Below are 16,306 nucleotides of genomic sequence, written 5' to 3'. Positions count from 1 at the left end.
CAGCCCATCCTCTAGTCACCCAGCGCATCTTCCAGTCACCCGATGCATCCCCCAGTCACCTAGCGCATCCTCCAGTCACCCGGTGCATCCTCCATTCACCCGGCCCATCCTCCAGTCACCAGGCCCATCCTCCAGTCACCCGGCCCATCCTCCAGTCACCCGGCCCATCCTCCAGTCACCCGGCCTATCCTCCAGTCACCCGGCCCATCCTCCAGTCACCCGGCCCATCCTCCAGTCACCCGACCCATCCTCCAGTCGCCCTGCCCATCCTCCAGTCACCCGGCCCATCCTCCAGTAACCCGGCCCATCCTCCAGTCATCCGGAGCATCCTCCAGTCACCCGGCACATCCTCTTGTCACCCGGCCCATCCTCCAGTCACTCGGAGCATCCTCAAGTCACCCGGAGCATCCTCCAGTCACCCGGCGCATCCTCTAGTCACTTGGCACATCCCCCAGTCACCCTTCCTTTCCTCCAGTCACCCGGCACATCCTCCAGTCACCCAGCCCAACCTCCAATCACCAGGAACATCTTCCAGTCACCCGACCCATCCTCCAGTCACCCGACCCATCCTCCAGTCATCCAGTCCATCCTCCAGTCACTCTGCCCTTCCTCCAATCACTCGGCCCATCCTCCAGTCACCCGGCCCATCCTCGAGTCACCCGGCCCATCCTCTAGTCACCCGGCCCATCTTCCAGTCACCCGGCCCATCCTCCAGTTACCCGGCCCTTCCTCCAGTCACCCGGCCCTTCCTTTCAGTCACCCGGCTCTTCCTCCAGTCACCAGGCCCATCCTCCAGTCACCCGACCCATCCTCCAGTCACCCAGAGCATCCTCAAGTCACCCGGAGCATCCTCCAGTCACCCAGCGCATCCTCTAGTCACTTGGCGCATCCCCCAGTCACCCTTCCTTTCCTCCAGTCACCCGGCCCATCCTCCAGTCACCCAGCTCAACCTCCAATCACCAGGAACATCTCCCAGTCACCCGACCCATCCTCCAGTCACCCGACCCATCCTCCAGTCACCCGGCCCTTCCTCCAGTCACCCGGCCCTTCCTCCAGTGACCCGGCGCATCCTCCAGTCACCCGGCCCTTCCTCCAGTCACCCGGCCCTTCCTCCAGTCGCCCAGTCCATCCTCCAGTCACTCTGCCCTTCCTCCAGTCACTCGGCTCTTCCTCCAGTCACCCGGCCCATCCTCCAGTCACCCGGCGCCTTCTCCAGTCACCCGGCCCATCCTCCAGTCACCCTGCCCTTCCTCCAGTCATCCAGTCCATCCTCCAGTCACCCTGCCCTTCCTCCAGTCACCTCTCCCTTCCTCCAGTCACCCGGCCCTTCCTCCACTCATCCAGTCCATTCTCCAGTCACCCTGCCCTTCCTCCAGTCACCTGGCCCTTCCTCCAGTCACCTGGCCCTTCCTCCAGTCACCCGGCTCTTCCTCCAGTCACCCGGCTCTTCCTCCAGTCACCCGGCGTATTCTCCAGTCACCCGGACCATCCTCGAGTTACCCGGCCCTTCCTCCAGTCACCCGGCTCTTCCTCCAGTCACCCGGCCCTTCCTCCAGTCACCCGGCCCTTCCTCCAGTCACCCGGCGCATCCTCCAGTCACCCGGCGCATTCTCCAGTCACCCGGCCCATCCTCCAGTCACCCTGCCCTTCCTCCAGTCATCCAGTCCATCCTCCAGTCACCCTGCCCTTCCTCCAGTCACCTCTCCCTTCCTCCAGTCACCCGGCCCTTCCATCCTCCAGTCACCCTGCCCTTCCTCCAGTCACCTGGCCCTTCCTCCAGTCACCTGGCCCTTCCTCCAGTCACCCGGCTCTTCCTCCAGTCACCCGGCGTATTCTCCAGTCACCCGGACCATCCTCGAGTCACCCGGCCCTTCCTCCAGTCACCCGGCTCTTCCTCCAGTCACCCGGCCCTTCCTCCAGTCACCCGGCCCTTCCTCCAGTCACCCGGCGCATCCTCCAGTCACCCGGCGTATTCTCCAGTCACCCGGACCATCCTCCAGTCACCCGGACCATCCTTCAGTCACCCGGCCCTTCCTCCAGTCACCCGGACCATCCTCCAGTCACCCGGCCCATCCTCCAGTCACCAGGCCCATTTTCCAGTCACCCGGCCCATCCTCCAGTCACCCGGCCCATCCTCCAGTCACTCGGCTCTTTCTCCAGTCACCCGGCCCTTCCTCCAGTCACCCGGCCCTTCCTCCAGTCACCCGGCCCTTCCTCCAGTCACCCGGCCCATCCTCCAGTCACCCGGCCCTTCCTCCAGTCATCCGGCCCTTCCTCCATCACCCGGCCCATCCTCCAGTCACCCAGCCCTTCCTCCAGTCATCCGGCCCTTCCTCCATCACCCGGCCCTTCCTCCAGTCACCCGGCCCTTCCTCCAGTCATCCGGCCCTTCCTCCAGTCACCCGGCCCTTCCTCCAGTCATCCGGCCCTTCCTCCAGTCATCCGGCCCTTCCTCCAGTCACCCGGCCCATCCTCCAGTCACCCGGCCCTTCCTCCAGTCATCCGGCCCTTCCTCCATCACCCGGCCCTTCCTCCAGTCATCCGGCCCTTCCTCCAGTCATCCAGCCCATCCTCCAGTCACCCAGCTCTTCCTCCAGTCACCCGGCCCATCCTCCAGTCACCCAGCTCTTCCTCCAGTCACCCGGCCCATCCTCCAGTCACCCGGCCCTTCCTCCAGTCATCCGGCCCTTCCTCCATCACCCGGCCCATCCTCCAGTCACCCGGCCCTTCCTCCAGTCATCCGGCCCTTCCTCCATCATCCGGCCCTTCCTCCATCACCCGGCCCTTCCTCCAGTCATCCGGCCCTTCCTCCAGTCACCCGGCCCTTCCTCCAGTCATCCGGCCCTTCCTCCAGTCATCCGGCCCTTCCTCCATCACCCGGCCCATCCTCCAGTCACCCGGCCCTTCCTCCAGTCATCCGGCCCTTCCTCCATCACCCGGCCCTTCCTCCAGTCACCCGGCCCTTCCTCCAGTCACCCGGCCCTTCCTCCAGTCACCCGGAGCATCCTCCAGTCACCCGGCCCATCCTCCAGTCACCCGGCCCTTCCTCCAGTCACCCGGCCCTTCCTCCATCACCCGGCCCTTCCTCCAGTCACCCGGCCCTTCCTCCAGTCACCCGGCTCTTCCTCCAGTCACCCGGCCCTTCCTCCATCACCCGGCCCATCCTCCAGTCACCCGGCCCTTCCTCCAGTCACCCGGCCCTTCCTCCAGTCACCCGGCCCATCCTCAAGTCACCCGGCCCATCCTCCAGTCACCCGGCCCATCCTCCAGTCACCCGGCCCTTGCTCCAGTCACCCGGCCCATCCTCCAGTCACCCGGCCCTTCCTCCAGTCACCCGGCCCTTCCTCCAGTCACCCGGCCCTTCCTCCAGTCACCCGGCCCATCCTCCAGTCACCCGGCCCTTCCTCCAGTCACCCGGCCCTTCCTCCAGTCACCCGGCCCTTCCTCCAGTCACCCGGCCCTTGCTCCAGTCACCCGGCCCTTCCTCCAGTCACCCGGCCCATCCTCCAGTCACCCGGCCCTTCCTCCAGTCACCCGGCCCATCCTCCAGTCACCCGGCCCTTCCTCCAGTCACCCGGCCCTTCCTCCAGTCACCCGGCCCATCCTCAAGTCACCCGGCCCATCCTCCAGTCACCCGGCCCTTCCTCCAGTCACCCGGCCCATCCTCCAGTCACCCGGCCCATCCTCCAGTCACCCGGCCCATCCTCCAGTCACCCGGCCCTTCCTCCAGTCACCCGGCCCTTCCTCCAGTCACCCGGCCCTTGCTCCAGTCACCCGGCCCTTCCTCCAGTCACCCGGCCCTTCCTCCAGTCACCCGGCCCTTCCTCCAGTCACCCGGCCCTTCCTCCAGTCACCCGGCCCATCCTCAAGTCACCCGGCCCATCCTCCAGTCACCCGGCCCTTCCTCCAGTCACCCGGCCCTTCCTCCAGTCACCCGGCCCTTCCTCCAGTCACCCGGCCCATCCTCCAGTCACCCGGCCCATCCTCCAGTCACCCGGCCCTTCCTCCAGTCACCCGGCCCATCCTCCAGTCACCCGGAGCATCCTCCAGTCCCATTCGGGCCAATGGTGCCGCCTTCTGTAGTTTAACACTTTAGTATCTAGCCGCCCCATTTCCCTGATTTGGCGATTTCCCTGCCCATAGAATACAATAGAGGATCACGTTGAATGGGAGGAACCAAGTCATCCTTTTGGCAGAGGAATCACGCACCGAGGCAAATGCACAAGTCCTAAGTCGGATGATTACATTTATCCTCTTTTGTCTTTTTTTTATTTATAATTTGATTGTGATTTTTTATATTTCACGTCCTCTTTTTTTCTCCGTGGAGGAGACTTGGCCGTCTTTGCCCGAGAACAGAGAAAACTTGTAATCTTTTAATCCATTAACTTTTAATTAAACCAGTAATCATGAAAGTGGGTCAGCGGCGGCTCGGTGTGCTGCGGGTGTATTACGGCTTTTATTGCTTAGTCGGCTCTGTAGCGTGCTCTACATTTGTGGATTCAGGGCCGGATAAAAGTCTATAGAAGCCTCGGTATAAAATTATATTGCACTGCCCTTCTTCTTTCTTCCGCCATGTGTGGAAGGGATGATACATGGAATAGCTTGGGAAAAGGAATTTAATAAAAAGCGATCCATATAGTGCACATATAATATCACAATGTAAAGTAACCAAGAAATAGTGTTTAATGAAAATTACTAAAGAAGGACCACGACTGTGCTGAAACATTGCTGCCATAAAGTAGCTAAATAGCTGTGCCATATGGTGCTCAAGTAAAAGAGCATCCATATAGTGCTTATATGATATCACTATATAGTACCATAAAAAAAGGGTTAATAAATACAAAATCAATGAAGTATTGTGATACAGTGGCTAAATAGTTGTGCCATAGAGTGCTCAAATAAAAGTGCATATATAATACATTCATATAGTGCTTACATAATATCACCACACAGTACAATACCCAAAAAAATAGTACCCAATACATACAATATTGAAGACGTTTTTTTGATGCAGCTGCTAAATAACTGTGCCATATAGTGCTCATATAAAAGTGCATATATAATGCAACCATATAGTGCTTATATAATATCACTATATAGTACTATATCCCAAAAAAAGGAATTAATACATACAAAATCAAAGAAGTATTGTGATATAGTGGCTAAATAGCTGTGCTCCAGTAAAAGTGCTTATATAATACATCCATACAGTGCTACATAATATCACCATGTAGTACAATACCCAAAAATAGTACCCAATACATACAATATCAAAGAAGTTGTTTGATACAGTAGCTAAATAGCTGTGCCATATAGTGCTCAAATAAAAGTGCATATATAATACATCCATATAGTGTTTACACAATATCACCATGTAGTTACAATACTCAAAAACAGTAGTATTGTGACACAGTGGCTAAATAACTGTGTCATATGGTGCTCAAATAAAAGTGTATATATAATACATCCATATTAATATTGCCATATAGTGCAATACCCAAAAATAGTGCCCAATACATACAATATCGAAGAAGTTGTTTGATACAGTGGCTAAATAGCTGTGCCATATAGTGCTCAAATAAAAGTGCATATATAATACAGCCATATAGTGCTTATATCACTATATAGTACCATACCCCCCAAAAAATGAATTAATACATTTAAAATCGAAGAAGTATTGTGATACACTGGCTAAATAGCTGTGCTCCAGTAAAAGTGCTTATATAATACATCCATACAGTGCTACATACTATGATCATACAGTACAATACCCAAAAATAATACCCAATACATACAATATCGAAGAAGTATTGTGATACACTGGCTAAATAGCTGTGCCATAGAGTGCTAAAATAAAAGTGCATATATAATACATCCATATAGTGCTTACATAACCTCTCAAAAACAATACTTAATACATACAATATCAAAGGGTTGTGATACACTGGCTAAATAGCTGTGCCATAAGGTGCTCAAATAAAAGTGTATATATAATACAGCCATATATTGCTTGCACAATATCACCATATAGTACCATACCCCAAAATGGTTTCCAATAGATAGAATCATAAAGCAGGAATGTGATATACTAGCTAAAAATCTGTGACATAGAGTGCTCAAATAACAGTGGCTATATAATACCTCCATATAGTGTTTACATAAGATCACCGTGTAGTACCATACCCAAATAACCGTACCCAATAGCTTGTACTGTGATACAGAGGCCAGACAACGGTAATATACTGTGGCCAAAAAATAAGACCGTACAGTGTCTAAACAGTAGTAACATACAGTGCTCAAATTACAGTGCCTATATAATACAGACATATAGTGCCTAAATATAATATCACCATAAAATACCATAAAGCATCTAAATAACAGTACCTAGTTGATAGAATACAGTACTGTGATACAATACCGCCATACAGCCTGGTTTGCACAAATACGGTACATTATATAGTGCAGTTTATTACTGTTATCAGGTGGTGTCACATTCTTTCTACCTTTGTTGGGATTATATATATATATATAGGGAGGTGAGTGCGCAACTCCTCTCACTGTGTGTTGGTGCTGTGTAGTGGCCGCTGTTGTGGTGGTGTCGTGACAGTGGGGCAGTGCGGCCTGGAGCCTTGGGGGCTTTGCCTTGGAGCATGGGTGCTGTGAGGCACCGGGTCGCCTGCCCTGCTGGTGCTTTGTTGCTGCAGCAGTGGTTGGTGCACAGTGTCGCACCATAAAGGCTTAGAATAGGGACCCACTCTAGAGGTTCGCCGTGACGTGGCAGTGGGCTTAATACAGTCTGATCAGAATGGTAACTAAGGGCGGCTTTGCACGTTGCGACATTGCACGTGCGATGTCGATGGGGTCAAATCGAAAGTGACGCACATCCGGCGTCGCAGTCGATATCGCAACGTGCAAATCCTTTTTGATATGATGAACGAGCGCAAAAGCGTCGTTATCGTATCATCGCTGCAGCCTCCGACATTTCCATAATGCCGGTGCAGTGACAGGTGCGATGTTGTTCCTCGCTCCTGCGGCAGTGCACATCGCTGTGTGTGAAGCCGCAGGAGCGAGGAACTTCACCTTACCTGCCTCCCGGCTGCAATGAGAAGGACGGAGGTGGGTGGGATGTTTACATCCTGCTCATCTCCGCCCCTCCACTTCAATTGGCCGCCTGCCGTGTGACGTCGCTGTGACGCCGCACGACCCGCCCTCTTAGGAAGGAGGCGGGTCGCCGGCCAGAGGGACGTCGCACGGCAGGTATGTGCGTGTGAAACTGCCGTAGCGATAATAATCGCTACGGCAGCTTTCACTAGATATTGCACGTGCGACGGGGGCGGGACTATCGCTGCAGCATCGGTAACACATTGTTACCGATGTCGCAGCGTGCAAAGCCCGCCTAAGAACCTCACGTTCTATTTAAAAATGTTTTGCCTAGCGGCTTTAGATCAATGTATTTTTGGGATGTGCGATCCATGTCTTTTTCTCCAATTGGCATATATATATATTTTGTTATTTTTTATCTTTCCCTTTCTCTAGTGGACTGGACAGTTCATCCTGTTTTCAGGTTGTCTCCTTAATGAAATCATTGGCGCAAGGCGGCCGAAATATAATCTGCACCATTCACCAGCCCAGTGCCAAACTGTTTGAGCTTTTTGATCAGGTGAGTCAGTCCTGGAGGTGATACATGAGTATGAGAATCAGTCCTCATGAATTGAATAATTGTGCTAGCAATCTGTTTAATTGGAGAACCACTTTATTATGTAGGAGGAGCCTTGTACAGGTTTACTCCTCCCATGAGGAAATAGTTTTAGCCAATCAGAGTTTGGCTCCTCCTATCCACCAGCCCCAGAGGATCTGCAGTATCTTCCTCTATGGTTTATACATCCCTAAGTTATCTGTTTAATTGGAAAACCACTTTAATTTGGAGGGGGAGGAGCCTTTCTCAGGTGTACACCTCCCATACACCTCCCATGAGGAAATAGTTTTAGTCAATCAGATCTGAGCTCTTCCTATCCACCAGCCCCAGAGGAGCTGCAGTATCTTCCTCTATGGTTTATACATCCCTAAGCAATCTCTTTCATTGGAGAACCCTTTTTATTTGGAGGAGAAGGAGCCTTGCACAAGTTCACACCTCCCATGAGGAAATTGTTTTAGCCAATCAGAGCTGGGCTCCTCCTTTCCACCAGCCCAAAAGGATCTGCTGTATCTTCCTCTATGGTTTATACATCCCTAAGTAATCTGTTTAATTGGAAAACCACTTTAATTTGGAGGAGGAGAAGCCTTACGCAGGTTTAATCCTCCCATGAGGAAATAGTTTTAGCCAATCAGATCTGAGCTCTTCTTATCCACCAGCCCCAGAGGAGCTGCAGTATCTTTCTCTATGGTTAATACATCTCTATTCATAACGATTTATCATACCTGTGCGATAAAGTACACCCTCTAAAAATTAAATGTCACAATTCCTTGTGCCGAACATTCTGTATTATTCTGTCATGCTCTCCTGCAGAGCCAGTATATATTGGCTATGGTTTAGAGCATTTTGCAGGATGAATGCTCTGCTGGTTGTTTCACAGCACTGGGTTTCATGCTGGTCCTGGGAGATGCTCTCGCAGATGCTTCTCGTTCCCGGTGATTGCTCGTGTTAGCTCAGGACACCACCAGTCATAATTCCTGGTTACAGTTGTGCTGTTGGCTCCCTTGGTGATAAGTGTTCGAATTGGTCTCTCGACTCCGAACTGCTGTTTACCCATCTGTGCCTGTCCTCCCCTGTTTCTGTCATTACTTCCTGGCTTCTGACCTCGGACTTCCTCCTGACCATGTCCTCACCTGCTCCCTGTATCTTGTATGTACTCTCCTGGAACCCTGACCTTCGGCTTGTATCCTGACCTTATCTCTGTCTGTGTAACGCCTGCCTGGATCCACAGACTCAGACTGGCTGTAATGGACAGGCTAGAGGAAAGTCGCTCACAAAGCAGGACACCGAGAATCTGAAACTCTTTAACCCCTGTACAGGGATTTGGAATTACGCAGGACCCCGGTGATCACTACCTGTGGAAGGCTGCAGTCCAGATGAGAGTAGTAGCCAGGCAGGGTCGAACCGGCAAATGCAAAACAGGGACAAAATCGGCAGGCAAGGACATAATCAGAAAACAAAGCAGAGGTCAAATCTGGATCAGGCAGCGAGGTACATAATCAGCAGGCAGGAGGGTAGTCAGAAACAAGCAGAAGTTAGAACACCAGAATCACTAAACAGAACAGGGCGGGACAAGAACTAGGAACACAGAACTATCTCTGGCAGAGGTCAGCAGACAGGAGGGGGAATAAGAAGGGTGTGGTGTCTTCCCATTGGTTGTAGCTGAATGATAGTAACTTCAGTTGGAAGACAAACGCCACCTACAGTCAGCCAGTGGTACTGCAGATCCCAAGGAAACCCAGTAGATGAGTGGAGCCTGCGCCCACTGCTGCCCTGATCCTCTATAGGTCACAGCTGATTGAGGACACCCGGCCCTTAGCTTAGGAGACCCTTTTAACAAAGTGTTCAGTTTGATTGATGATTTATTTTTCTCCTTTTTTTTTATCTTTACTTGTCGTCTGCAGAATGCTTAAGACTGATGAGTGTTTTATAGTATTAGATTGCGGTAAATCTGCGGAATGGATAACATTTCACGCTTCTCTCTCCTTTTCATTTACAGCTTTATGTATTAAGCCAGGGACAATGCATCTACCGTGGGAAAGTGTCAAATCTCGTACCGTATCTGCGAGTTCTAGGATTAAACTGCCCGACCTATCACAACCCGGCCGACTTCAGTGAGTAAAATGTGCTTTATGTAACAAAACTATCAGTTCAACCGTGGTCCGCAACCTGGGGCTATCTCCCCCTTAGGACCCCATTTTTACATCAAGTATTGATTGTCACGATGTGACTGCAGAATAGCGAGGTACAGGGTGCTCCTATACTGTCCCTAGGCTATCCTAACCTCTGGATTACCCCTGATGGTGGAGATGCCTAAGTCCTCAGGACTACCTCTGATGGTGGAGATGCCTGAGTCCTCAGGACTACCTCTGATGGTGGAGATGCCTGAGTCCTCAGGACTACCTCTGATGGTGGAGATGCCTAAGTCCTCAGGACTACCTCTGATGGTGGAGATGCCTGAGTCCTCAGGACTACCCCTGATGGTGGAGATGCCTGAGTCCTCAGGACTACCCCTGATGGTGGAGATGCCTGAGTCCTCAGGACTACCTCTGATGGTGGAGATGCCAGAGTCCCATACTGTACTATACTCCTGACCAGAATTAAACTGTTCCCTCTCCCCAGAGAAGGAAGGGGCAGAATGCCTGTGTCTGCCTCTTAACTTCTCCTCCCCTCTCCATAGAACTTAATGAGCAGCAATTCTCATCTCCTTGCTCAGTAATGGTAAAATCGGAGTTGAAATCTTTCCTGTGAAATAAGAGTAAAAGATCAGTCCAGGAGGAGAGTGTGAAGGCAACACAGATAAAGACAGACAAACACACTGCAAACTCACAGGAACAAACAAAAATAAACTAAGGAGAAAAGCAAGAGTAGGAAAGCAGCAACAAAAAAGACAACAAGGGTTAACACCAGAACTGCTCACAGCAACAAAGTACTAACACTGTGAGGGGAGGGCCGCCCAGGCTGTAGGCCATTTGTCCGGAAGTAATAAGATGATCTGTGTGTGTATATAATTAAAGCATAGATATCGTTTCATAATTATCTGTATGACAATCGCATAGACGCCATTATAACTTCAAGATGTGTGATCAGGAATGTGTTCACTAGATAATCAAGCCAAAATGAACAATGAACAAAGAGGTATTCATAACACACTGGTTCCCAGCAGCTGGTGATCTGCAACTGGGGGCCTTATCTCTTTCTCACTCTGCTTCAAGGTCAAATGTTGGACTGTATCACCATGAGATTCTCAATACATGATCCAGAGGCTTGCTTCTGCTCAAACAGTGAATACGTCTTGGCGTGATCATTGTTGTCAGAATTAATTATATCTGCACAGATCGATTTGGAATCCATCTCTGGGACCCTGAGAAACCCCATTTGTGGTGTCCCCAAAATTCCCAACCTTGACACCACCACCAGTTAGGGGTACTTTGCACACTACGACATCGCAGGTGCGATGTCGGTGGGGTCAAATTGAAAGTGACGCACATCCGGCATCGCAGGCGACATCGTAGTGTTTAAAGCCTAGATGATACGATTAACGAGCGCAAAAGCGTCGTAATCGTATCATCGGTGTAGCGTCGGCGTAATCCATAATTACGCTGACGCGACGGTCCGATGTTGTTCCTCGTTCCTGCGGCAGCACACATCGCTGTGTGTGAAGCCGCAGGAGCGAGGAACATCTCCTACCGGCGTCACCGCGGCTCCCGTAGGATATGCTGAAGGGAGAAGGTGGGCGGGATGTTTACATCCCGCTCATCTCCGCCCCTCTGCTCCTATTGGCCGCCTGCCATGTGACGTCGCAGTGACGCCGTACGACCCGCCCCCTTAATAAGGAGGCGGGTCGCCGGCCAGAGCGACGTCCCAGACAGGTGAAGCTGCCGTAGCGATAATGTTCGCTACAGCAGCTATCACAAGGATATCGCAGCTGCGACGGGGCGGGGACTATCGCACTCAGCATCGCAGCATCGGCTTGCGATGTCGCAGCGTGCAAAGTACCCCTTAGTCTGGATCACAACACCTCACCAGACCAGTATAGAGAAGCTATAGCTGGCATTAAAGGAAGTTATATAAAAGAGGGGAGTGATTATGATTGGCTCCCCCACAGCATGTGATCAAAGGAGACTAACAAGCAGCTCAGCAGAGATTAACTCTTGCTATCCTGCTCCTGATCTCCAAGTCTGTGGGTTGTCACACGAGTCTGCCTGCTCTGATCACACACAACTGAGAAGTTAGCAGGCAGCGTGCTGGAATCTGTAGTCTCCACAGATCCTGACGGTATATAAACCTTCTTGTGACATTGATGCGGGGGAAAAAAAAATTAAAGGGGTACTCCTGGAAAAAGCAAAATTAAGCCATACAGGTTGCATTACAATCCAGAAGTTGTAACGAGATGAAGTTAAGTACGTCAGTAATATTAATTACATATTATTGTGGAGGAAGGGGGACACTGGAACCTTGTTTGCATTAAAACAATCCTGTTTTGTACAGTTGGAACCCACCTAAAGTAATAAAAAAAAATAAAAAATCTACATTTGTTTATTTTTGAGATTTTCATAAATAGAAACATTTTGAAATGGAAAAAAAAAAAAAAAAAGGTTAAACATTTTCCTAATTGTTTTATTGCCCTCTGGTGGTCAAATGGTGTATAACCAGACTGTGCTAAAATCCTTGCTAAACAGTGATTTTTTTGCAGTTGTTTGAATTATTTTTACTTTTTTTTAACTCATTTAACGGAAAAAAAAAAAGAGAAGTAACTTTACAAATAGGTTTTGTTATCAGTCTTCTTTCATTTTGCGCAATTGGCTCTCATGCAGAGTAATGTGTACAAACCCTGCGTGTTTATATATTGCAGCCGTATTCCATTCCATCTGCTCCTTACTTCTTACTAAGACACATTTGGAGTTTTAGTAATAAATTGGGGACAGTGCGACTGTAAAATCAGACTACACAGGATTTGTTTGTAGTCTGTTACCATAGAAACCCATAGATCTACATGAACTGTATACACAAATTTTTAATCAAGCCTATTTTCAGATTTGCTTCCTTTTTAATCTCCGATGCATTGGAACCATGAACATAAATGTTTGTGAAAGTGAACCTTTCTTTAAAGAGTAACCGTCGTTTACAGATTTTGTACACATGAAAAAAAGAAATTTTGTAATATATATTTTTTCTCCTCCTGGACTAATATATTATTTTCAAAATCCTCATCATTTCACATATAAAATGTGTCTTCAATATATACAGATTTTGCCATTACTGAGATAGGAGATGACAGTTGGTGTTTATAAGGTTCTATGGAGAACAGTAACTGTCATTTCAAGAGAACTTGCAGCAGAATGTCTGTGTCTGCCTCTAGCTCCCCCCCTTCAGGAGAACTTGCAGCAGAATGTCTGTGTCTGCCTCTAGCTCCTCCCCCTCAGGAGAACTTGCAACAGAATGTCTGTGTCTCCCTCTAGCTCCTCCCCTAAAGAGAACTTGCTGGAGAATGTCTGTATCTGTCTCTAGCTCCTCCCCCTCAGGAGAACTTGCAGCAGGATGTTTGTATCAGCCTCTAGCTCCTCCCCCTCAGGAGAACTTGCAGCAGGATGTTTGTGTCAGCCTCTAGCTCCTCCCAATCAGAAGAACTTGTAGTAGAATGTCTGTGTCAGCATCTAGCTCTTTCCCCTCAGGAGAACTTGCAGCAGAATGTCTGTAACTGTCTCTAGCTCCACCCACTCAAGAGAACTTGCAGCAGAATGTCTGTGTTGACCTCTAGCTCCTCCCCTAAAGAGAACTTGCTGCAGAATGTCTGTATCTGTCTCTAGCTCCTCACCCTTAGGAGAATTTGTAGTAGAATGTCTGTGTCTGCCTCTAGCTCCTCCCCCTCAGGAGAACTTGTAGTAGAATGTCTGTGTCAGACTCTAGCTTCTCCCTCTCAGGAGAACTTGTAGTAGAATGTCTGTGTCAGCCTCTAGCTCCTCCCCCTCAGGAGAACTTGTAGTAGAATGTCTGTGTCAGCCTCTAGCTCTTCGCCCTCAGGAGAACTTGCTGCAGAATGTCTGTATCTGTCTCTAGCTCTCAGGAGAACTTGCAGCAGAATGTCTGTGTCTGCTTCTAGCTCCTCACCTTCAGGAAAACTTGCAACAGAATGTGTCTGTCAGCCTCTATCTCCTCCCCCTCAGGAGAACTTGCAGCAGACTGTTTGTGTTGACTTCTAGCTCCTCCCCCTCAGGACAACCAGCAGCAGAATGTCTGTCTGTTTCTAGCTCCACCTCCTCCATAGAACATTATGAGCACCAATTCCTCGGGTGCTATAAAAACTTCCCCGGCCAATTTGTACATTTCGGTATCATGAGTGGAGTTTTCTTCCTTTTTCTGATCACATTTTCATTTGTACCAATGATGTGATACCATCTCAACATGATCCTTGTGTTCTTCTTCCCCGTCCCGCAGTCATGGAAGTGGCCTCCGGAGAGTACGGAGACCAGAATCCCCGACTTGTGCGAGCCGTTCAGGAGGTGTGCGGGGCCGAGCAGAAACGGGACCATTGTGGGGAGACCGAGCCCAACCTGTTCCTGTGGCACAAACCATCTGAGGAGGTAAACAGGAATGATAAGGACTAGTCCAGGCCTGCAGCTCTGTGCGCGGGTTCATGGTTTGTCACAATGTGAGCCTATAGGCCATATATCCATATACTTATGCACTTGGATACATCTCAGCCTCGATACTGAGATTGGGAAATCCTCCCAACATATGAATTCAATGTCTAAATGTTATATGAGCTGATGTGTGGCGCCCTGGACAAGCCAGGACGTCACAAGTACTACACCAACACACCCCACACCCCGGTCAGGCACACCTAAGTCAAACACAAATCCTTGTTGCCTCCCTCCAGGGGCTGATGTCCACACCAGGGGGTGGGCCAGGCGGTTGGTCCCGCCCACCGAGGAGTTCACAGCCCTGGAGGCGGGAAAAGGAGTCAGTTTCAGTTGGAGTTCAGTTAGGGAAGTGAAGAGTGAAGTGGTAAAGGAGAGAACTGACAACGTCCGTGTGTGTGGCCCGGACAGTACAGCAAGGTTGGCAAACGGTGGTGACCGTCTGCAGGAGAGGCTGATTGGAGTGAGCCGTAAGGACCGTGGACGGGCGGTGGCCCGGTGAACAAAGAGAAGCCAGCACCATCCGGCAGGGCTTACGGACCCCGACAAGGCTAGGAGTCGCCGTTAAATTTGTCAAATCCGTTAGCGAAGGGAACCTCCGGGGTTTCCCAGCAACCAAGACCCGATTGAAGGCGACAGCTCAAACCGTAGAGGGAAACACAGTCACCGCCAAGGCTACAGTTCCCAGAGCCAGAGCCTGCGGGCAAAAGGGGCTCCTACAGCACCCATCCAAGCTGGGGAGCGGGTTACCGGTGGGAACCCATTGGAACCGTACACACTACACAGGTGCAGGGAAAGGCAGTCACCATCAACCTACCGGGAGAAGAAACACCGCAGCCGTCTGTGGGACCCGTCCATCCAGCCGTTTGTTTTACCGGAGACTTTGCATTCATCATTGGCTGAGTGAGTACCACCGTGCCGTGTGGCACAGCGCTGCCCCTGCGACCCTGCACCTCACCAGGCCCCATAACCCGCCTGCCATCCATCCCTACCCCATCACCGGGCCCCGGGACAACCAACCCCCCCTACCCACGGAGGGGAGAACCAACATCCAAGCTGCTCCCTGTCACCGCTCCCGGGATCCCCGTCCAGAGCAGCAGTGGTGTCACCAATCTCACCACTACCGTGGGTGGCGTCACGGACAATATCCCTAAACCAAACCACCCCCTTTCACTCACGGGCGAGGAACGCCGCTCGAGTCCCCGGGATCCGGCCCACCGCTCGAGCCACCACCGAGCAGCAGCAGCAGCCGGACCCGAGCAGTGGGTGAGCGCAGCGTCCCCTCCTCCGCCCGCGACAGATGCACTGTGGATGTCACATTAATATATTGGGATATTAGTTTAGGGTAAGTAGTACTGTAATGGTGGGCAGGAGGGTAGTCTGACAATCCAGGCTTCAGTAATGGTGATTTAGCAGAGTGAGGTATGCAGTACTATAACGGTGGAGAGGAGGGCAGTCAGATATTCTAGGGTTCATTAATGGTGATGTAGCAGAGTCGGGTAAGCAGTAATATAATGGTGGTGATTAGAGGAGTCAGGCAATCCAGGATTCGGTAATGGTGATGTAGCATAGTCGGGTATGCGGTACTATAACGGTGATGAGGAGGGCAGTTATATAATCCAGGCTTCACCAATAGTGATGTAGCGGAGATATGGTACTGTAACTGTTATCAGGATGGTAGACAGGGAATCCAGAATTCGGTAATGGTGATGTAACAGAGTCAGGTATGCGGCACTATGATAGTGGTGAGGAGGGCAGTCATATAATCCAGGGTTCACTAATGTGATTAGCAGAGTCGAGTATGTGGGACTATGATAGTGTGTCGCCCAGGGATAAAGGGTACTCAGATCCGGGCCAAGGGATCACTTTTGTAGGTGTACGGTGGCGTGACCCGGTCTGTGATCCCAGGCTCCACACCAAAAAGGGGATTATGTACAGGGGAATTGTCCATGACGCCACCCGTGGGTTGCGG

The 16,306-nt window shown here is 50.8% G+C and overlaps 1 protein-coding gene across 1 annotated transcript in view; it reads left to right on the top strand.

Annotated features, from left to right (window-relative positions):
* Positions 1-16,306, top strand: part of ABCG1 (ATP binding cassette subfamily G member 1) — a 114,172-nt gene that overhangs the window by 76,450 nt on the left and 21,416 nt on the right. Inside the window, exons 7-9 of the mRNA XM_075334951.1 lie at positions 7,537-7,660; positions 9,693-9,807; positions 14,132-14,277. Coding sequence (XP_075191066.1) covers positions 7,537-7,660; positions 9,693-9,807; positions 14,132-14,277 — 385 coding nt within the window. The remainder of the gene's footprint in view (positions 1-7,536; positions 7,661-9,692; positions 9,808-14,131; positions 14,278-16,306) is intronic.

This window comes from Anomaloglossus baeobatrachus, chromosome 2, assembly GCF_048569485.1.
Source record: "Anomaloglossus baeobatrachus isolate aAnoBae1 chromosome 2, aAnoBae1.hap1, whole genome shotgun sequence".
Taxonomy (NCBI): Eukaryota; Metazoa; Chordata; class Amphibia; order Anura; family Aromobatidae; genus Anomaloglossus; species Anomaloglossus baeobatrachus.
The sequence above is the reverse complement of the archived record's forward strand: the minus strand, read 5'-3'. Positions and strand labels throughout refer to the sequence as shown.